The sequence below is a fragment of the Rattus norvegicus genome, chromosome 12, assembly GCF_036323735.1.
Source record: "Rattus norvegicus strain BN/NHsdMcwi chromosome 12, GRCr8, whole genome shotgun sequence".
NCBI lineage: Eukaryota > Metazoa > Chordata > Mammalia > Rodentia > Muridae > Rattus > Rattus norvegicus.
The window spans coordinates 37,484,243-37,505,917 of record NC_086030.1 but is presented as its reverse complement, the minus strand read 5'-3'; the positions used below and the strand labels follow the sequence as shown (position 1 = coordinate 37,505,917).

At 52.2% G+C, this 21,675-nt stretch overlaps 1 protein-coding gene across 4 annotated transcripts in view; it reads left to right on the top strand.

Moving 5' to 3' along the window:
* The window catches only part of Dnah10 (dynein, axonemal, heavy chain 10), a 123,367-nt gene extending 101,893 nt beyond the window's left edge, over positions 1 to 21,474 (top strand). For all 4 annotated transcript variants that reach the window (XM_039090119.2, XM_008769272.4, XM_039090122.2 and 1 more), the window contains 22 exons: positions 540 to 721; positions 1,915 to 2,051; positions 3,190 to 3,407; positions 3,548 to 3,769; positions 3,945 to 4,092; positions 5,183 to 5,462; positions 5,696 to 5,925; positions 6,669 to 6,942; positions 8,410 to 8,514; positions 8,920 to 9,074; positions 10,230 to 10,384; positions 13,390 to 13,573; positions 14,437 to 14,637; positions 14,843 to 15,052; positions 15,176 to 15,271; positions 15,875 to 16,046; positions 16,416 to 16,547; positions 16,696 to 16,907; positions 17,001 to 17,168; positions 18,862 to 19,042; positions 20,549 to 20,694; positions 21,048 to 21,474. In XM_039090119.2, coding sequence (XP_038946047.1) covers positions 540 to 721; positions 1,915 to 2,051; positions 3,190 to 3,407; positions 3,548 to 3,769; positions 3,945 to 4,092; positions 5,183 to 5,462; positions 5,696 to 5,925; positions 6,669 to 6,942; positions 8,410 to 8,514; positions 8,920 to 9,074; positions 10,230 to 10,384; positions 13,390 to 13,573; positions 14,437 to 14,637; positions 14,843 to 15,052; positions 15,176 to 15,271; positions 15,875 to 16,046; positions 16,416 to 16,547; positions 16,696 to 16,907; positions 17,001 to 17,168; positions 18,862 to 19,042; positions 20,549 to 20,694; positions 21,048 to 21,194 — 3,955 coding nt within the window. In that variant the 3' untranslated portion in view covers positions 21,195 to 21,474. The remainder of the gene's footprint in view (positions 1 to 539; positions 722 to 1,914; positions 2,052 to 3,189; positions 3,408 to 3,547; positions 3,770 to 3,944; positions 4,093 to 5,182; positions 5,463 to 5,695; positions 5,926 to 6,668; positions 6,943 to 8,409; positions 8,515 to 8,919; positions 9,075 to 10,229; positions 10,385 to 13,389; positions 13,574 to 14,436; positions 14,638 to 14,842; positions 15,053 to 15,175; positions 15,272 to 15,874; positions 16,047 to 16,415; positions 16,548 to 16,695; positions 16,908 to 17,000; positions 17,169 to 18,861; positions 19,043 to 20,548; positions 20,695 to 21,047) is intronic.
* The last annotated feature ends 201 nt before the right edge of the window (positions 21,475 to 21,675 follow it).

Genomic DNA, 21,675 nt, shown 5'->3' with positions numbered 1-21,675 from the left:
CCTCGTGCTCATCCCCAGTCCCTTTACCAATAGCGAAGAGAGGCCCCTGAGGCCAGGCAGTAGCACCAAGGGAGTCTAGGCTTCAGAACGGGAGGACAGTTGTAAGCCATTGTGAGGGTGATGCAAACTGAACCTGAGTCCCATGAAAGAGCAGATAGTGTTTCTAACCACTGGGCCATCTAGTTAGCCCCAAGCCAGAGAGTTTAAAGATAGGATCAAAGCAACCACCCTTACAAGGTTCTGACTGCAGGGTCTGGAGCGTGAAGGCTGCCTGTATATCCTACGGTATCTGTCTACGTTTTAACGGCTACCGTCATGTCTCTGTTTCCTGATGGCTTCCAGGAGCCTGGTGTGGGGCTATCACATGAGACCCTTCCTGGTCCATCTCCCTCCCTCTAGAGAACTAGGTATCCTCTAATTCCAGGCAGTGACCTCCAGGGAGCCCTTGTGCCTGCCTCTTCTTCTCCCCGCCAACCCCCGAGAATTCTGGCTAGGTCCTGGCCCCTCTCACTCTGAACACAGGCCCTCTTGCCCCCCAGGTCATTCGCGAAGCCTCCAAAGCAAGTGCAGACGGTCTGCGAGTGCATTCTCATCATGAAAGGCTACAAGGAGCTCAACTGGAAAACTGCCAAGGGCATGATGTCCGACCCCAACTTCCTGCGGTCCCTGATGGAGCTCGACTTTGACTCTATCACCCAGGGTCAAGTAAAGAACATCAAAGGCGAGTGGGGGCTGGGAGGGCCCAGGCGAGGGCTGAGACTGGGGTGCCACCTTAGCTGTGTAGGTGACAGCCAAGCAGGACCATGGCTGTCCAGCTCTCCTCGGTGATGCAGGGACAGAGGCAGCTGCCATTGTGCACACGCAGTCAGCTGGGCAGTGGGTCTGGCCTCTCCCTGGCAGAGAAACAAGAATTGATGGGAACCTGGCCCTGCCTCCAACTTCTGTGTGGCTCAGCAGTTCCCCTCTGTGGCTCTTACCAACCTCCGTAGGAACCTGGGGACCATGCAGGGGGAGGGTGTGTCATCTGCAGTCAACAGGGTATGTCTCTGGCCAGAGAATGCCCAGGTTCCCCGCCAGGAAGTCCTCCCAGACCATATTGTCAGAGCTGTGTGGAGCCTTATCCCTGAGTGTGTCAGAGGACAGCTCCACTGGTAGAGCGCCTGGTAATGTGGCGGTTGCCACCTGCAACCCCAGAACTTTGTGGGTGGAGGCGGGAGGATCAGGAGTTCAAGGGCATCAGCAACATAGTGAGTTCAGGTCAGGTTGGACTATGTGAGGCCTTGTCCTAAGAATGGAAGGAAGGGAGGGGAAGAGGCAAGGAAGGGGGAGAGAAGGGGAGGAGAGGAGAGGGCATTTGGCCAGATAGCTCAGCAGGTAAAGGTGTGTGTTCATAATGCCTGGTGACCTGAATTAGATCCATAGAAGCCAGATACAAATAGAGAGAACTGACATCCATAAAACTGTCATCTGACCTCCCTCCACGAGTGCACCGTGGTATGCTCACACATGCTCTCACACACGCATGCCCACACATGCACAGTCCCATAAGTGAAACACAGGCACTAATGATACTGTGAAATACCAAGTTCCCCTGTACCAGGGCACTGTTGGGGGTGACAGGGGAATCAACCCCAAGACCCACCATAGCTCTGAATTGCACTCGGCTGCTTGTCTGAGCCGCCTGACTGCTCCTGTCTCCAGAGCTTGGAGGGTGTCCCGTAGAGCCTCGGGGTCACGTGAGGTCACAGGGAGTCCCAGGTGGCAGCAGTTTACCCTGCTTACCCACCTTCACCTCCACACTGCAGGCCCCTGAGGCGCGGGCACCCCTGAAGGCTCCCTCTGCCCATAGGCAGCGTGTCTCCAGTTTTCTCCACCTTGGGAGGGAGCTTGACATCACTGTGTTTGCACCCCCAGGCCTCCTGAAGACTCTTAACACCACAATCGAAGAGATGGAGGCCGTGAGCAAGGCAGGGCTGGGGATGCTGAAGTTCGTGGAGGCCGTCATGGGCTACTGCGATGTGTTTCGGGAGATCAAGCCCAAAAGAGACAAGGTGAGCCTCGCTGCCCTGGGGTCAGAGTTCAAGTGTCCATAATGTTGCTGAAAAACGCTGGCAGCTTCTGACCCGAAACCTCCTAAAGACTAGGAGCCTGGTCACTGGTGTCTCTCACGTAGCCTCTCACACGGCATGTGGACAGGCAGGGCTGAGGCCTGTGTGCACAGTGTAAAGATGGCCGCAGCCACACCCCAAGCCGAGAGGGCGGCTTAACCTTGGTAGCACTGTTGGCTGTAGGGCTGGCTTCTCCCTCCTGCTGGGGACATCAAGTGAAAATCCCTGTCTCTGTCTAGTAGATGCCTATTGTCCCCACTCAGGAGTATGTCCAGCCATTGTCACATGACCCCTTTGCAGGCGTGGTCAGCCCCATAGTGAACAACTGGACTGAAATCGTTTCAAAGGGAACAGTTGAATTCTATCATCTTCCCAGATTCCCACTAGAATCTAAATTGTCTGGAAGCCATTCTCTTGAACTTTTGACTAAAAACCACCAAGCTGCCTCTCTGTGATGTCAGGACACAAACCCGAGATGTCTGCTATTTTAGGGGCAGGGTATTTTTTTTTTCCTAACGTGAGGACGAGCTCTTACAGCTTCGAGTGGCTCAGAAGAGAAGCCACCTGATGCACTGGGGTGGGGGTGGGGGACCTGTTCAGTGGCCAGAGTCCCTGCTGAGGGAGATGGGAACCTGGGTTCAGATTCCTAGCACCCATGGGAAAGGTTAGGTTAGCCATGTAATCCTGTAACCCCCTAACACACACACACACACACACACACACACACACACACACACACACACACACCCCAAAGATATGTGTCTTGATGGTGGCCCCACCATGTACAGAACACAATATCAACACCCTTGGGAAAGAAACCCTTCACTACTCACTGTCTTCATGTAGGTCAGCAGTTCTCAAGACTCCTTTGGGGGTCAAATGACCCTTTCACAGAGGCCAGATATTTACATTGGGATTCCTAACAGAAGCAAAGCTACAGTTACAACGTAGCAAAGAGAATAATTTCATGGATGGGGGTCACCACAACATGCGGAACTGTCTGAAAGGGTCTCGGCCTTAGGTTGAGAACCCCAGATGTAGGTGGAGATGGCTGGGCCATCCGCTCACTGTCTTCCCACAGGTGGCCAGGCTGGAGCGGAATTTCTTTCTAACCAAACGGGAGCTAGAGAGGATCCAGAACGAGCTGGCGGCAATCCAAAAGGAACTGGAGGCTTTGGGAGCCAAGTATGAGGCCGCCATCTTGGAGAAACAGAAGCTGCAGGAGGAGGCAGAGATCATGGAGAGGCGGCTGATCGCAGCGGACAAACTCATTTCTGGTCTGGGCTCAGAAAATGTCAGGTGAGGGGCATCACCCACTTCATGAGGGGAGCCATGATCTACACAAACAGATCCCACACTCCAAAGCACTATGGGAAGCGGGTTCCCATTGGTCAAGGCCAGGAGGGAGCAGCTCACGGTGGCCTCCCTGTCCCATGCAGGTGGCTGAACGACCTGGATGAGCTAATGCACCGGCGGGTGAAGCTGCTAGGTGATTGCTTGCTCTGTGCAGCCTTCTTGAGCTATGAGGGCGCCTTCACCTGGGAGTTTCGTGATGCGATGGTCAACCAGGAGTGGAGGAACGACATCTTGGATCGAGACATTCCCCTGAGTCAGCCTTTCCGACTGGAGAACCTCCTCACAGATGATGTTGAGATCAGCAGGTACCACACCGAGCCCAGAGGATTCTGCCTGGGCATCACCTGGGGATGGGGGTCTGAAGCACAGTCATCCCTGAGCAAGGTTACACATTGTTCTAGAAGGCTGACCCTGTGACCTGCAACGTTGGGGTCACAGCTTGGTGGGGTAAGTTCATCAGCTCGTGGTTGTCCCTCGCAGGTGGGGCTCCCAGGGCCTTCCCCCTGATGAGCTCTCGGTTCAGAACGGCATCCTTACAACCCGGGCCAGTCGCTTCCCGCTCTGCATCGACCCCCAGCAGCAGGCCCTCAACTGGATCAAAAGAAAGGAGGAGAGGAACAATCTACGGGTACGGCCCCCCTGCCTAGAGTCCTGCTCTATGCTCCATCCTGAACCCCACCTGAGGACAGAGCAGCCCCTTCCTCTGCTTGGGGGCTCAAGATGAAAGCACCTTTTTGACAAAGACCATACCTTCTGTCTTTATTCCTCTCTGCCCAGAACAGGGCTTAGTGTGGCCCAGGAAGCTCTGTTGTGTGTATCTGGGTTGAGGAGGGGAGGCTAAGGTGACAGCTTCATTTGGATGGGACCCACTTAGCAAGCCTCTCAGTCATTCAAAGCAGACAACACTGTGGCTTTTTAAGAGTATTTGCAGTCCTATAACAGTTAACAGAGTCAGTGTAGAATATTTGTTACCCCCATCCCCATCCCAACCAAGAACAATGATGTTTCCTTTAGTGATTGCTGCCCGGCCATTGGCAACTGCTAATATAGTTTCTGTCTCCATGGCTTTGCCTACTCTAGATATCTCCTATGGATAGGACCATTTAGTTTTGAATCGTTTGTGATTGGCTTCTTTTATGTTGTAGAGGTTCAATGATGTAGCAGGTGTAGGTGCTTTGTCCCAGCCTCTCTGTCTTCTTCATGGCTGTGTAATTTTCCTTTGTATGGACATACCACATTTTATTGCTCCACCATCAGTTGAAGAACAGGGTTGTTCCCACTTTATGGTGTTGCTGTGAACATCTGCATACACACTTCTTTTTCATGCATGTTGTTTGTGAGGGGTGGGTCATGCATGTGCAGTCAGAGGAGAACTTTATGGAGCTGACTCTCTCCATCTACCATGTGAATTCTAGGGATCAAACTCAGGCTTGCATGGCCTTTACTCACCGAGCCACGTCACCAGCCCTATCTGTGTCCACATTCATGGTCCTCCAGGGCACACACCAAGAGTGGGATTGTTGGGACTCCAGCTTTTGCCAAGCTGCCAAATTAGTGGTCTCGAGTTTGGTCCTGTGCTTGCTTCTCTGACTCTTGTTTCCCGCTTGACTCTCCTATCTCTGGCTCCTACTGTTCTGCAGAGCGCGCGCTCCCTCTCACTCACTCGCAAGGCCTCATTAGGCGTGGCACATATCCCAGCTCCTGCCTCTTGCCTGCAGGTTGCTTCCTTCAATGACCCCGACTTCCTCAAGCAGCTAGAGATGTCCATAAAGTATGGGACGCCCTTCCTATTCCATGACGTGGACGAGTACATCGACCCTGTGATTGACAATGTTCTGGAGAAGAACATCAAGATTTCCCAAGGCCGCCAGTTCATCATCCTGGGGGACAAGGAAGTTGACTATGACTCCAACTTCCGGCTCTATCTCAACACCAAGCTGGCCAACCCTAGATACTCCCCATCGGTGTTTGGGAAGGCCATGGTCATCAACTATACTGGTAAGAAAGGACAGATCTGGCTGCAAACATCCAAGACCCCATCTTGAAAGTGAGGCTTCATGGGCACCTTGTTTCCTAGTGGTGTCCCAGTCTTTCCGTAGAAGCTGTTTTTGCTGGTCACTCAGTTCTTAATGTGTAGGGACTGGGGACTTTGGGATGCAGTGAGCTGCAGGTGTCTGGGTATGCCTAGCCTGGACTCCAGGTAAGCGATAGAGGGTCCTTTATCCTTTCAGTCACTCTGAAGGGTCTGGAGGACCAGCTGCTGAGTGTGCTGGTGGCCTATGAGAGGCGTGAGCTGGAGGAGCAGAGGGAGCACCTCATCCAAGAGACCAGCGAGAACAAGAACCTGCTCAAGGACCTTGAGGACTCACTCCTGCGGGAGCTGGCTACGTCCACAGGGAACATGCTGGATAATGTGGAGCTGGTGCAGACCCTGGAAGAGACCAAGTCCAAGGCCACAGAGGTGGGCACCTCCGTGCAGGCGGGAAGGGGCCCTGTCACCCTGAGTCTGGGAGAGCAGCCTCAGACAGGAGCATTGAATCAACCTTTTCTCACCTGACAAAAAGAAAAGGCCACTTCGGGGCTAGAGGGACGGCTCAGTAGTTAGGGGCACTGGCTACTCTTGCAGAGGACCTGAGTTGGGTTCCCAGCACCCACATCGCAGCTCGCAACCCTCTAGTTCCAGTTCCAGGGTCTCCAATACCCTCTTACGGCCCCCAAAGGCATCAGGCATGCATGTGGTGTATGTATGTACATGCATGCAAAATACTTACACATGTAAAAGAAATGTTAAAAAAAAAAAAGGAAGGGCCATGCTGGTGTAGGGGGGAAGCTCTCCTGTACAGCAAGGCAACCTTCTGGAATTGAGAGTCATGGTGAAGCCCAGCCATGCCTACTTTAAATAAAAAGGGAAGTTAGTTCAAAAGGCGGAGACTGTACTGATGTGGCTTCAGGTGAGGCTGGATCCAGGACCCATCTCTGTGCTGGGCCTATGTTCAGTCGACTCCATGTTCTTCCAGTTTCTGCATGAGAGGACATGGCCTGATATCCCTCAAGTTCAAGGTCCCTGCAGGGTCTGGGGACTTCAGGGAGCATGTCATAGTTCCTTTTATGCCCCACAGTCCAGCCCCTACACCCCAGGCCGTCTAGGCTGTTGTCGTTGCGCACCCCCCCCCCGTTTCCATGGTAACTGAGGTCCTTCTGCAGGTTTCAGAGAAGCTGAAGCTGGCAGAAAAGACAGCCCTGGACATTGATCGGCTGCGGGATGGCTACCGGCCGGCCGCGAGACGGGGCGCCATCCTGTTCTTCGTGCTGTCCGAGATGGCGCTGGTCAACTCCATGTACCAGTATTCCCTCATCGCCTTCCTGGAGGTCTTTGGGCTGTCACTGAAGAAGTCACTACCTGACTCCATCCTTTTGAAGCGGCTGAAAAACATCATGGACACGTTGACCTTCAACATCTACAACTATGGCTGCACCGGTGAGGGGAGGGAGCCCGGCTCGGATCACAGAAACCTAGCTGGCCCTGTGCCGGCCACTCACTTTAAGAAGGGGTGTCCAGAGAGCCAACTTTTAGACCACGTCTTTAGTGAGATAAGATTCACCATCCCCAAATCCCACCCCACAAGATACCCCACTCCAGGCTTAGTAGAGTTCACAGAGGCCCTAAAACTGGGATACCCCCTGGTCTATCACCAGTTTCTTGACCTCTCCCTCCCTTCTCCACCCTAGCAGCCTCTGCAGAGCTTCCTGATTGAGGGCACACCTGTTCTGGGCACTTCCTATCAAGGGAGTCACAGAACATGTGATTCTCATAGCTAGCCTCTTCATTTAATACATCTCAACACTGAGGCTTGCGCCGTGGCAAGTATCAGGATTCAGCTGGTTCAGGACTGACTTGTCCTCTGTTTCTCGGCTTTTTGGCTTTTTGGCTGTTTGGCTAGTGCAGTACGGCTGTCAATAACTGCTACAGTGCTGGCTGGCGTCGTCTTCTTCTTCTTCTTCTTCTTCTTCTTCTTCTTCTTCTTCTTCTTCTTCTTCTTCTTCTTCTTCTTCTCCTCCTCCTCTTCCTCCTCCTCCTCCTCCTCCTTCTCCTTCTCCTCTCCTCCTCCTCCTCCTCTTCCTCTTCTTCCTCCTCCTCTTCCTCCTCCTTCTTCTTCCTCCTCCCTCCCCCTCCCCCTCCCTCCCCCTCCCCTCCTCCCTCCCTCCTCCTTCTTCTCCCCGCCCCCCCACACACACACCTGTGTGTGTTGGTCCCAGAACTGGAACTCTAAGCCTCGTGCGTGCCAGGCGAACATTCTTCCACTGAACTCCTTCCCGACCTGAACACTTGGTTTTGTTTTTGATATTGGATCCATGCGTTCCACATGCCGGGGCTCTGACTTCTGGAGGGACTACCCAACTGGTTTCCAAAATGGCGGCACTGTTTTCTACTCTCCAAACGCACTGTTTGTCAAGAACACTTTTTATTCTAAACCCATGGGATGTGATCACCATCTGGCCAGCACCCGCTCTGGCTTCGTCTGTGCTGCCACCCCCCCCCCCCACTTGGATTGGACTTAACCTGCCAGTGACCGATGAGCTGCTTCTGTGGGTCATGTGCTTTTTGAAATAATGGCATGACCGTCACTTCCGTACTCTGGAAACTCCACATCTCTGTCCCAGCAACTGAGTTCTGGCGCTTTGTGGAGAGGGTGCTCCTACCCTGAATACACACCCTCCACTTAGAAACCTGTGGTTCTGGTTGATGTCACCGTGCCAGGGACACACAGGCGTCTGTCACTGCAGGCTGCCCTTTTGTGCCTGGACAGCTGTGGTCCTCAGGTGAAAAAAGCCCCAAGTGTAGCCACTCAGCGATGTGGGCTTTCACTTCATTCTCCTCGGATCTGACGGGCAGGGTGTGGGGCCTCAGTCCCAAAGCGCGGTCTCTATCCCCGTCTCTCCGCAGGGCTGTTTGAGAAGCACAAGCTACTCTTCTCCTTCAACATGACCATCAAGATAGAGCAGGCAGAGGGCAGGGTCCCCCAGGATGAGCTAGACTTCTTTCTAAAAGGTAATGGATGTGCTTGCTGGCTTCCACCCTCACCCTATCCACGAGCACCCTCGACATGCCCTCACCCTATCCACGAGCACCCTCGACATGCGTGTCCATTCACCATAAACGTTGCCAGTAGCGAAATCCCCTTCAAGCTGGGCTTCCAAGAACTACCAGTCATTTAACAACCTCTGCCTCAGAAACACTTCCTGGTTGGCCCAGGGCACCTTTGCCGGGAGCTGTGTTGAGACTGGAGGCCTGGCTAAGCTATCCAGCTGGGCTTACTGTTGACATAAGCCAATGCCTCCTCGCTCCTCGGCAAAGGGACCTCTTCCCAGAGCAAGAGCCATGGAAGTGCCTGGTCTGCGTGCTGGGCGTGGAGAGCCTCTGACTGGGCTGGCGCCCTCTCCTCCCTGTTACTAGGGAACATTTCTCTGGAGAAGAGCAAATGGAAGAAGCCGTGCACCTGGCTGTCAGACCAGGGCTGGGAAGATATCATTCTCCTGTCAGAGAAGTTCTCAGACATCTTCGGGAATCTTCCCTTTGATATCGAGCACAATCTCCCTACCTGGCAGGAGGTAAGTGTGTATATTCTCCCCAAGACAACAGCTGTCTCTGTCTCCACGCTGAACCCATAGCCTCCCCTTGCCAGGAAAATGCTTCCAGAAGCTACTCCCTGTGCTCAGGGCCCTTGAGTGCCTCGATAACACTTTTCTTCAACTGACCCTGCTAGCTATGTGGGACAACCAGCCACCCCTTTGCTGGGTGGGCATGTCAACTATCCATTCATGTGCCTACCATCCCTAATCTCTCTGCTGCCCCCTGTCCATCTGTTCATTCATCTGTCGACCTGTCTGTTCCTTCATCACCAATGCATCTACCCTCCATCTACCCATCCATCCATCCATCATCCATCCAGCAGACCACCCATCCATCTATCCATCCGTCTACCCACTGTTCATTCACCCATCATCTATATTTAAGTCTGTCCACCAGTCTGTCCTTTAATTCATCTGTCTATCACCAATCCAACTGTTTCTCTGTCTACCTATCCCTCTATCACCCATCCATCCATCCATCCATCCATCCATCCATCCATCCATCCATGTATCCATTTAAACATCCACCCGTACAACTGTTCATCTCTCCACCTATCTGACCATCCCTCCATTATACATTTACCTGTCCACCTATGTGTTTATCTGTCTATTCATCCAATTATACAACTATCCATCCATGTCTGCATGCATGCATCCATTCATCTATCCATCCATTTATACAACCATCTATCATCCATTCATCTATCTGTTCATCCATCCATCCTTCCATCTGTCTGTCTGACTATCCATCCATCCTTCTATCTGTCTGTCCGTCTGTCCATCCATCCATCTATCCATCTGTTCATCTATCTATCCATCCATTTATACAACCATGCATACAATTGTTCATCTGTCCATCACACATTCCCCTGTCCATCCATCCTTAGACCTACTTACTGGGCGCCTCCTGGATGTCATGTCCCTCCGAACCCCACAGTGATTGCTACTCACTCTTCTGTTGTTGTTGTTGTTTTTCTTTTTCCAGCTTGTGTTTTTCGGTGTCAACAATGACACCTAGATCGAGAGTTCAGATCTTCCCCTCTCTTCCGGTGGCACTTGGCATCTTCATATGCAAACAGTAGCCTGCGTCATTTCTGAGCTGATGCCACAGTCAATACTCTTTGCTTCTCGCAGTGGTACGACAAGGACTCACTAGAGCAGTTCCCGTTCCCCCTGCGCTATGATGACCACATCACTGCTTTCCAGAAACTGCTTATTTTACGATGCTTCCGAGTGGACCGGGTGTACCGGGCTGTGACTGACTATGTGACCCTCACCATGGGAGAAAAGTGAGTGCCCCTGCCCCAGACTCCCAGGATCAGGGCTAGCCTGATCTAACCTAGTCTGACCTCCGATGTGAAGCTGCAGTACCCCCAAACAAACATAGAGGGCCACACTCCAGCAGAAAGGGAAACTTAAAAGTGTTCTAGTATTTTAAATTATTCATTTGTGCATGTGTGAGAGCACAGGTACATGCACGTGGGCACATGTTGTATGTATGATGTACGCTTTAAGGCCAGAGCTCAACCTTGGGTATCATTCCTTCAGAGCCCAAGCTCAAATTAGGACCAAGGATTAGCCCAGGCTGTCTCTGCTTCCTTAGCACTGGGATTCCAAATATTCATACCCAGCTTTTTATGTGGATGGTGTTGGGGATTGAACTCAGGTCCTCATGTGCGTGAGGCAAACACTTTTGCCAACTGGGCCATCTTCCTAGCACCTTAATTTCAAGTAGCATATTTATTTTATCTTTTTTTTTTTCCGGAGCTGGGGACCGAACCCAGGGCCTTGAGCTTGCTAGGCAAGCGCTCTACCAATGAGCTAAATCCCCAACCCTGTAGCATATATATTTTAAAGAGTATTAAAAATATTGCCATTTCTTGTAAGTTGTATAAAAACATTATAAGCTATTTTATAGGCTCGTGTGGTGTTCAGTCTTTAAAAGCTTTTTTTTTTTAAGATTTATTTATTTTACGTATGTGAGTACGTTGTCTCTGTCTTCAGACACACCAGAAAAAGGCATCGGATCTCATTACAGATGGTTGTGAGCCACCTTGTCGATACTGGGAATTGAACTCGGGACCTCTAGAAGAGCAGTCAGTGCTCTTAACCGCTGAGCCATCTCTCCAGCCTCTTCAAAAGCTTTAGATGGACTTATACTCATAGTGCATCTCAGTAGGGAGCAGCCAGAGGCTGAGGGCTCAATAACTCAGACTACCTGGTAGTTGCCATATGGGATGGTGTGGCTCTTGTACTGAGCCAGTCTGAGAGCTAACATCCTGGCTCACATGTGCCTTCCTGTCTTCATGGCCAGCAAGCTGTGGGAGAGATGAGGAGCAGGGGCCGAGAGGGGCTCAGTGGCAACTGAAAACTTAATGTCCTGAACCTGGGGCAGCTGCCCTGCATGACTGCCAGCTGATAGTGGGTGGCAACAGGGTCCCTGAGCGACCTGGTCCTCTATCTCCTCAGAAGAAACTAGAAATTCAGATTTGAAAACAAAATGAGGGGCTGGAGAGATGGCTCCGTGGTTAAGAGCACTGGCTGCTCTTCCAGAGGTCCTGAGTTCAAATCCCAGCATCCACATGGTGGCTCAAAGCCATCTTTAGTGGGATCTGATGCCCTCTTCTGGTGTCTGAAGATAGTGACAGTGTGCTTACATACATGGAATAAATAAACAAACAAACAAACAAACAAATGTTTTAAAAAAGAAAACAAAAGACTTTAGACATAAATTTCTTTCAAATAGATCATTGCCCATTGTCTTAGTCAGGGTTTCTATTCCTGCACAAACATCACGACCAGGAAACGAGTTGGGGAGGAAAGAGTTTATTCAGCTCACACTTCCACATTGCTGTTCATCACCAAAGGAAGTCAGGACTGGAACTCAAGCAGGGCAGGAAGCAGGAGCTGATGCAGAGGCCATGGAGGGATGTTACTTCCTGGCTTGCTCCCGCTGGCTTGCTCAGTTTGCTCTCTTATAGAACCCAAGACCACCAGCCCAGGGACAGCACCACCCACAATGGGCTGGTCCTCCCTGCTTGATCACTAACTGAGAAAAATGCCTTACAGCTGGGTCTCATGGAGGCCTTTCCTCAACTGAGGCTCCTTTCCCTGCAATAACTCCAGCTTGTGTCACGTTGACACGCAAAACCAGCCAGTACAGCCATGGAAAGTTATCTTTTCTTAACTTTTATTAGTTCTTTGTGATAATTAGGCACAGGGCATTTTACCATATTCACTGTTCTCTCCTCCCACACCCACCCATTACCTACCCATCTTTGTATTATCATTTAAAAAAAAAACACTGAATTCCATTTTGTGCCTCCCATATCATCTTGGACATGTGGCCTTCCATGGAAGACAACTGATTCTCTTCCTTCCAGATTTTCATAGCCAGTAGCTCCTCGGGGAGGGGTGGAGCTTTGTGTCCCCCACCCCCCGCCAGAACTTGTGGATAGACAGACCTGTCTATATGGGGTGCTAGGAAAATCCACAGCTATTACTCTGCTAAATGGACCCAGTACCAATGGCCTCCTGACAGTTTATTTCTATACCTGTGCGGACGTAGGTGGTGAGTGACATAGAAATTCTGACCTACTGAACTGTGAGTCTCCTCCTCTTTCTGCACTGGCGGCTGCCTTGGTCTGTTCTGTCTCACTACAACCAAGTACTGGATGCTGGGTGATGCAGAGGAAAAAGAGGCTGGCAGAAAGAGGCAGGGCTACCTGCAGAAGAGGCCACTCATGTGCTGTGCGGAGCCTTACTTCACAATCACCCGATCGTGTGAGACGGACCACAGTCCTGCGAGAAGCTCATTAGTTCTTTCCAAGGGTGGCGATCTGCTTCTAGCAGGCAAACCTCTTGATACCATCATGTCAGGGTTCACATGGTCAGCGCATGTATGTTTAGGGGACAAACTATCTGAATTATAATTTAACTTATTGAAAGCCCTAAAGAAAGGGACAGTGTGGGACATGCCCCTAGAGCTGTTGACGTGTGCCTGAGACCTGTGCACATGGAGGGTAGGTCAAAGCACCCATCTCAATACCAACCAGTTGAAACCAGTATTATGTGGGGAACACGCGAAGTTCGAGGGAGCCAGAGAGGTCCCTGCCACAGAGGAGGACATCATCAGCTCTCTGTGTGTAACAGGATTCTCAAAAGGCCAGGACACATGTCTGAAGAGCTACGTGAGAGCCATAGTCAGAAGGTTCTGGATGCTGAGGGGTGGGGTGAGGGTCGGGAGGTACCTGGAGCCGTCTCGCAGATGGTTTCACGTTCTTCCTTTCCTCAGGTATGTGCAGCCCCCAATGATCAGCTTTGAGGCCATTTTCGAGCAGAGCACCCCCAATTCGCCCATTGTGTTCATCCTGAGTCCCGGCTCTGACCCTGCCAGTGACCTCATGAAGCTGGCTGAGCGGAGTGGCTTTGGGGGCACTCGCCTCAAGTTCCTTGCAATGGGTCAAGGCCAAGAAAAGGTAGCTGGTGGGCTCAATGTGGGCTGTGAGGAGAGCTGCCTGGGTGGGACAAAAGCTTAGACCAAACAGTGTGACACCAATGATAGCCTGACTGTGGTCTCCCTGCCCCTGTGACCACTGAACTCTGTCACCATGGCTCCATGTGGGTCAGTGGTCTTAGACTCCTGGTGTGTGGCTCAGGAACCCATTAGTGAGGCCAAACGTGGGAATTTTAGGGGGGCCCTTCGGAGGCCCTTTGTCCCATGTCCCATTCTGTGCCATTTGCCAACTCATTGTGACAGGGCATAAGCACTAGGGAAAGCTGGGGGCGAGAGGGAGCCGACTGCCAGTCGTGACTTTTTTGGCGAAGTATCTGTGAAGCTCTGACAAATGCTTCCACCAGAGCACAGGACAGGAAGTGACACTGGCGGGCAGGGCACCACCCTCAGAACTGGAGGAAGCCAATTCCACATGAGCCACACAGGCCTTAGTTAAAGCCAAGGAAACACCGAAGGAGAAGCTGGTGTCTCTGCTCCCCGGATGGGAATGTGGACCACCTCTGTACTGCGGGGGGGCCCTTTGCGTCTGAATCCCATGCCAGTTCTACTTCCTGGAGGGGTGGGCAGGACTCTTGCAGGCAGGCCTGCTCCGGTCTGAGGAAGTTAAAGATCTTGGGGCATGGAGGCTAGGGAGGCAGGAGGCTCATCACTTAAGCTATGACTGGCCCCGAGGTCACTGGTGGTAGTGAGGTGGTCTCAGGATGGCTTCCAGCTTAACTCTGGTCACCTTGGCTCTGGGATCCCTCTGGCTGCCTTGAAGCATGGATTGGCCTGGCTTGGGAACACTAGTTCGCCCCTGGATACCACACCATCCTCCTCCTGCAGGTGGCGCTGCAGCTGCTGGAGACAGCAGTGGCTCGTGGACAGTGGCTGATGTTACAGAACTGCCACCTCCTGGTCAAGTGGCTGAAGGACCTGGAGAAGTCCCTGGAGAGGATCACCAAGCCGCACCCTGACTTCCGCCTGTGGCTCACCACAGACCCCACCAAGGGCTTCCCCATTGGAATCCTGCAGAAGTCCTTAAAGGTCTGCCCTGCTCAGCCCTGCTCCTGGTCGCTCCTGCGGAGAGCACTAGGGTGAAGGGGCTGCCCTAAGTACCCATCCCATTCTCCTTAAGTGGCTGTGTAACTTGGGCGTGTTTGATGCCTAGGTCTCCCATCCCAGCTAGAGACACGTTGTGGGAGCAGCTGAGAGTGCCTGTGTCAGGTCTCTCTCTTCTGCCCTCCTGCAGGTGGTCACGGAGCCGCCGAACGGGCTCAAACTGAACATGAGGGCGACCTATTTCAAGATCTCCCACGATATGCTGGAGCAGTGTCCCCATACCGCCTTCAAGCCCCTGGTCTACGTGCTGGCCTTCTTCCACGCCGTGGTACAGGAGAGGAGGAAGTTTGGCAAGATCGGCTGGAACGTGTACTACGATTTCAATGAGTCTGACTTCCAGGTGAGCATGGCGACTTGTCCGGCCGGTGCCCCCCAAGCTGGCTGACTTCCGTACCTGCCTTCTCAGTTCACCAGTTTCAGGCTGTGAATAGCTGTTAACCACAACTGTTCCTCCTCTCTTAAGGTCTGCATGGAAATCCTAAACACATATTTAACGAAAGCCTTCCAGCAGCACGACCCTCGCATTCCGTGGGGCAGCCTCAAGTACCTTATTGGAGAGGTAATGGTGACTGGGAACCTCATGAGGGCTGGGGTCTGGGACCGAGACAGCCATCCTCTGAGCTCTTGGGACAGTCCTTGCTCCTGCCCCCGCCCACCCCTTACCACTCTAAGATCCCTGAAAAATACGTTCGCCTCCTCACCGTTGTTCTGAGACAAACTCTATTGCCAGGGAGGTTGCTTGTAGGGCCCCAGGCCCCCTGCTAGTCTTCTCCAGGCAGCTCCCCTCCCGCCAATGCACTGAGCACATCCAGGGAACCTTGCGGTCTTCTTGGAGCATGGGTACCATGACTCTCGCAGAACTCATGGAAAAGCTTCTAGATTCGAGAGTTCTGCAATGTATAAGGACTGACAGCTCATGTCCTAGCTCTTGTCTGTGGCTGATCCATTCGGTGCCCTCCTTGGGCTGCTCCGTGCCTTGACTCCGTTCTCAGGGAGTCTCAGACCACAGCATGAGTCTATAGATAAAGCCACCTCTCGCCTCTCTGACCCAGAAGGTTCTTTGAGTAGACAGGCTGGAGTCGGGCAGTGGTGGGGGCTGGAGCTGTAAGGCCATGTAGGGTTGTGGGTCTAGCTGGCTGGCTCTTGCCCACTCTGACCTCAGGTCATGTACGGAGGCCGAGCCATCGACAGCTTCGACAGGCGCATCCTCACCACGTACATGGATGAGTACCTGGGAGACTTCATTTTCGATACTTTTCAACCGTTCCACTTCTTCCGGAACAAGGACGTGGACTATAAAATCCCCGTGGGTGACGTGAAGGATAAATTCGTTGGTGAGCTATCCTAGGGTGGAGGAAGGTCTTTAAAAGATTGCAGATTTTATCTGCTTGGGCTCTTAGCCACCCTCTCCTGATGATGGGGACTCATGAGCTGGCCGAGTGAGGCCATCCTTTGGGCTCTGCCTCCCCTCAGTGCTGCTCCCTAGCTGGAACCTCACCTGGAAGGGCGGGGCAGCCCTGGGACGCTCACTGCGCCATCTGCCTGACAGACACAGCATCTGGGGACAGGCGAGGTGGAGCAGGGCCCTTATTTTAAAACGGAATAGTGGAATTACTTTTGTTTCTGGGGACTGGGGAGGGGACTGGGTAGCAGGGACAAATGCAACCTGCTCTCTCTCTCTCTCTCTCTCTCTGTGATTCTAGAAGCCATTGAGGCCCTTCCACTCGCCAACACGCCAGAAGTGTTTGGTCTCCATTCCAATGCTGAGATTGGCTATTATACACAGGCAGCTCGCGACATGTGGGGCCATCTACTAGAACTGCAGCCGCAGACCGGTATGGCTGCCAGGGACCTCGTTAGCTTGGTTGGGGGCAGAGGGTGCTTCTGGTGGATGTAGGTAGCTTGTCGAAGGATGAAGAAACTTCCGAAGTCCCATCTTCTAGGCAGCCAGCCTGGAAGTCCCTTAAAATGTCATCCTTCCAGGGGAGTCCAGCAGCGGCGTCAGCCGTGATGACTACATCGGCCAGGTGGCCAAGGACATTGAGAACAAGATGCCCAAGATCTTCGACCTGGACCAAGTTCGGAAGCATCTGGGCCTGAACATCTCACCCACCTCAGTGGTCCTGCTGCAGGAGCTGGGGCGCTTCAACAAGCTTGTCATTCGTATGACTAGGTCTCTCGCTGAGCTCCAGAGGGTAAGCGTGAGCCCAGGGCTTGGCAGTCCCTCAGGGAGCGGGGAGCTCCTGGTCCTCCGCAGTCTCGCTGAGGAACCTCCATCCTGCCGACAGGCCTTGGCTGGGGAAGTTGGAATGAGCAATGAGCTGGATGACGTAGCCAGGTCTCTCTTCCTCGGGCACATCCCTCACATCTGGAGGAAGCTCGCCCCTGACACCCTGAAGACCCTCGGAAACTGGATGGTCTACTTCCTGCGGCGGTTCAACCAGTACACCCTGTGGGTAAGCGCCGGGGCCACTGTGGGTTTGTCCCTGGCCACCTCCCCGCACCTGGTTCCCAGCGTTGACCCCTGCGAATGTATTTTGGGGGTGCCAGGAATAACCCTTCAGTTGCCACGGGGCCAGTCTTGTGCCCGGAATGCCTTTGGGAGTCTGACTTGCTCCTGTGATGATTTCTTCTGAACATGTCTTGACGCTTGTTCTAGCTCATTCTTTTCAGGGTCTTTATCCTTCCTCCTCTGGGTGACATTCAGGCAGCGACTATGCACCTGTGCGCCACAAAGAGCACCGTGGTCCCTGTCCCTGAATGCAGCCTGTGGGTATGCCTAGAGCACACGTGCATTTGATTTACTCGTTAACTATGAGGTAGCCTCTAACTCTGTAGCCCAGGCTGACCTTGAACTGGGAACAATCCTGCTGCCTCAGCCCCCCAAGTGTCGGGATTACGGGTGTGAGCTAAAGCCTTGAGTCCTCTGGAAAGTTGAAGCTGTGATACGCGGAGACCGTGTTTGTTCTTGTCTTCACATCTCCGTGGTCTTTGAGTTTGGAGCCTTTGCTAATGGAACCTCTGATTGGTTTTGCCCTGCATCTCTTTAATGAAGGTAGTGTGGAGGGCGTTTCGTAGGCTTAAAGACATCTTGTATTTTCTGTGGACCATCGTTTATGTCTGTTTCCTTTCGGTGGAAGGCCCCATCTTTTTACATTGATTTTTTTTTAAATGTGTGTGTGTACAGTTCATATATGGAGGTCAGAGGACAACTTTTGGGAATCAGTCCTTGCCTTCCGCCTTATTTGAGACAGGGTCTCCCGTTCGCTGATGCACCCTGCAGGCTACCTGGCCCGTGAGCTTCTGACCATCCTCTTGCCCTGTCTCCCATCTCACTGTAGGGGGCACTAGGTTTACAGATGGATGCGGGTACACCCAGCGTTCCATAGTTTCTAGGGATCCAAACCCAGGTCCTCAGGCTTGTGTGCGGCTTTACCCATTGAACCGTCTCCCCAGGCCTTTTCATTGATTTTTTTTTTTTTTAAAGAGCTCTCTGCGCAAGACAGAAAGTAACCCTTGATACACAGACTCTTCCCTGCTGGGAGCCATTTACTTGGATTGGATGATGATATGGGGTGTGTGTGTGTGTGTGTGTGTGTGTGTGTGTGTGTGTGTGTGTGTGTGTTTCAATGGAAGGGCCTTAAGTTTGTGTGCAGCCAAGTCTTGTCTTTGGTCGCTTCTGGGCTTTGTAATTCTCCACTTGAGAAAAACAATGGGAGGTTTGATCTGGTACTTTTATGGGTGTGTGTATTTCTGAGTGCATGTGGGCGTGTGCACGAGTGTAATTCCTTACAAACGATGACTCCGTTTGTTGAAAGCGAGTTTCTCATTAGGACGAGAGGCTCTGATTGTGCTGGCTGGTCAGGGCACACCAGATGTCTCTGCTGCCTCAACACTGGGGTTACAGGCTGGTGTTTTCAGTGTGGGTTCTGAGGAGCGAAGTCAGGTCCCCACATTTGTGTGGCAAGTACTTTAATGACCATGGTCTCTCCCTAAATTGTTCCACCTGGAGTTTGGTGGTCAGCTGTCTCTCCATGGGGAATCAAACTGACCTAATACCAACAGTTGTCACCATGGGAAATCAGGTATTTTTATCATCTTTGAACCTAGTGTCACAGCCTAAGCCCCCACACCTTGCCTACTTTCCAGGTCACGGAGAGCGAGCCCAGTGTGATGTGGCTCTCAGGGCTGCACATCCCAGAGTCCTATCTCACAGCCCTAGTGCAGGCCACATGCCGGAGGAATGGCTGGCCACTGGACCGGTCCACCTTGTTCACACAAGTGACCAAGTTCCAAGATGCCGATGAAGTAAATGAGCGTGCGGGGCAAGGTATAGTAAATGTCGTGTATCTTGGTCCCCATTTGGGGCTTCCCTTCCAGAATCATTCCCAAATTGAAGTGTCATGTTTTCTGTCTTGCTTTTAAGCAGGGCTGTGGCCTACAGTGCTTCCTCTGGCATCTCAGAGAGCAGAGTTTCTCATTGGAGATTAGCAGTCACGGGGCAGGTGGATGTCCGGGAGGCCCAGCTAGTTTGTGGCAAGTGGGTTTCTGGGTCAAGAGAGTTTTCAGTGGGGTTGGGGATTTAGCTCAGTGGTAGAGCGCTTGCCAAGGCCCTGGGTTTGGTCCCCAGCTCCGAAAAATAGAAAAAAAGAAAAAAAAGTTTTCAGTGAGATCTCTGGCTTCCCTGTGATTCCTGAGGGGCAGGGGTGTGGGAGCCAGAGAGCACATAGGCTAGCTGGCCTGTTGCCTCAGGCACGCCCAACCTTTTGACATTGTGACAGGACCGCTATCAATTACAAAGTTCCCATTTGAGAACTGCACAATCTGTTTAATAATCTAAGCACATCCTCTCCCTCTGAGGCCCAAACAGGCAGTCCAGTTAGGGGAAAGGGATCCAAAGATAGGCAAGTCAGAGACCGTTGCAAAGACCAAACTGCACATCTGCTACAGATGTGTAGTGGGCCTAGGTCCAGCCCCTGCATGCTTTGATTGCTGGTTCCGTCTCTGAGCTCCCATGGGCCCAGGTTAGTCAACCCCTCTGGCTCTGACTCTCCCAAGGAGACTGGGTAATGGAGGGAGGGGTTTGTAAAGTACTGGGAGGAGAGGAGGGAGGGGGGACTTTGATCAGGATGTAAAGTGAGTAATTGGGGGAAAAAAAACATGAAAAACAAAAACCTCATACTGTTTTAAGAAGGTCTGCTTTTAAGTTTTGGGCTGAACTGTAGCCACCCCTGTCCTCTGCCCATGGGTCATGGCTGCTAGAACGTGCCGATTTCAGCCCCTCCAGCAGGACTCTGCGTGTTCTAGCAGAAAACTTGGTTTCCCTGGCTAGAGCACACAGGAGTGCAAAGAACAGAAGGTCCTTTATGGGTGTTTAGGGAGAGTGGATTACTGGGCAAGTCTCAGGAGTCCTCAGATAGGTTCTACCATCCAACTACCATTCTGGTTGGGGACAGGTGGATAGGTTTTGCTTTTGGCGATGGCCCTCAATCCTAACCACTAGATCACCAGGAAGTGTTGGTGCTCTCGGCTTTGGGGTTTCTGCCTGCCAGAGTTCATACTCCTCTTGGACTTGCCTTTGGCTCAGAGGACGCTATGTGCTGGTTCTGAGTGAGCTGTGTGCCCTGACGCCAGACTCCAGGGCAAGAGGTGCCCATGAGGACCCACCTCCTTAGAGTCTTTTGTCTCCTGACTAGCTATTTTCCTTGGGAAGCGGGGCAGGGTTGAGTTCAGGGGTGGGAGGCCCCCCTCAGTGGTCTTTGCATGTGTCCTCTGTGCACACCTGAGAGTAGCAGCCACTCAGCAGGACACAGATGCATTCTCTTGTCACACCCAGGGTGCTTTGTCTCTGGGCTCTACCTGGAAGGTGCTGACTGGGACATAGAGAGAGGGTGTCTTGTCAAGAGCAAGCCCAAGGTGCTGGTTGTGGACTTGCCCATCCTGAAGATCATCCCCATTGAAGGTCATCGCCTGAAGTTACAGGTGAGTTTCTTCCCTGGTCCCATGGTGCCTTCTCTCCTCTCAAAGCTAGGGAAATCTTGGAGGTTAAGCTCTGGGCCAGTACAGGGGAAAACTCTGATATGCATATGGGTACCCAACATCCACAAGGGTCCAAGCTCAGAGCCTGTGGTAGAGACCCAGGGAAATTAGGAGATTTGGGGCACACTAATGAGTTACAGTGGCTTCATTTAGGGTCCATAACCTGTGGACTTGCACAGCCACCCACTGCACTCAGATACAAGGCCACAGCTCCTGCATGTAAAGAGTGCTCAGGCTAGACCCCTTTGTCAGGAGCCTCCAATCCCGAGGGTCTGTCACCAGCTTCTCCCTTGCAGAACACCTTCCGGACCCCTGTCTACACCACCTCCATGAGGAGAAATGCCATGGGAGTCGGCTTAGTGTTCGAAGCTGACCTCTTTACTGCGAAACACATCTCACACTGGGTGCTACAGGGGGTGTGCCTCACCCTGAACTCAGATTAACCCCAGCACGTGGAAGACTTAGATGGAGCTAAAGTATGCCTGGGGCAGGTCACAGAGGTCCTGTGGCTTCCTAAGAACGGGAGACTTCTTTCAGGGGTCTTCCTTCCCTAGGGGTCAGGTGGGGTGGTGGTAAAAGATGTTTGATTGGGTTCGGTACCCAGCTCCGAAAAAAAGAACCAAAAAAAAAAAAAAAAAAAAAAAGATGTTTGATGCCAATTTTCCTTGCATTTGAAATCAGCCAACTAAATGGATGTTTCCATTAAATGGACCTAGTTTTGCAGTGGGTTTGTGTGTGTTTTTGTTCTGCTTGGTTTCATTATCCTGGAGCCTGCTGACTTGCCAGAATCCCCATCTCTACCTCCCCAGTACTGGGGTCACAAACCTGAACCACCACATCTAGTTTTTATTTTTTTAAGATTTTATTTCTGTGTATGTGTGAGAGCCTGCCTGAATATCCGTGTACCACATGTAAGGTGGGCCT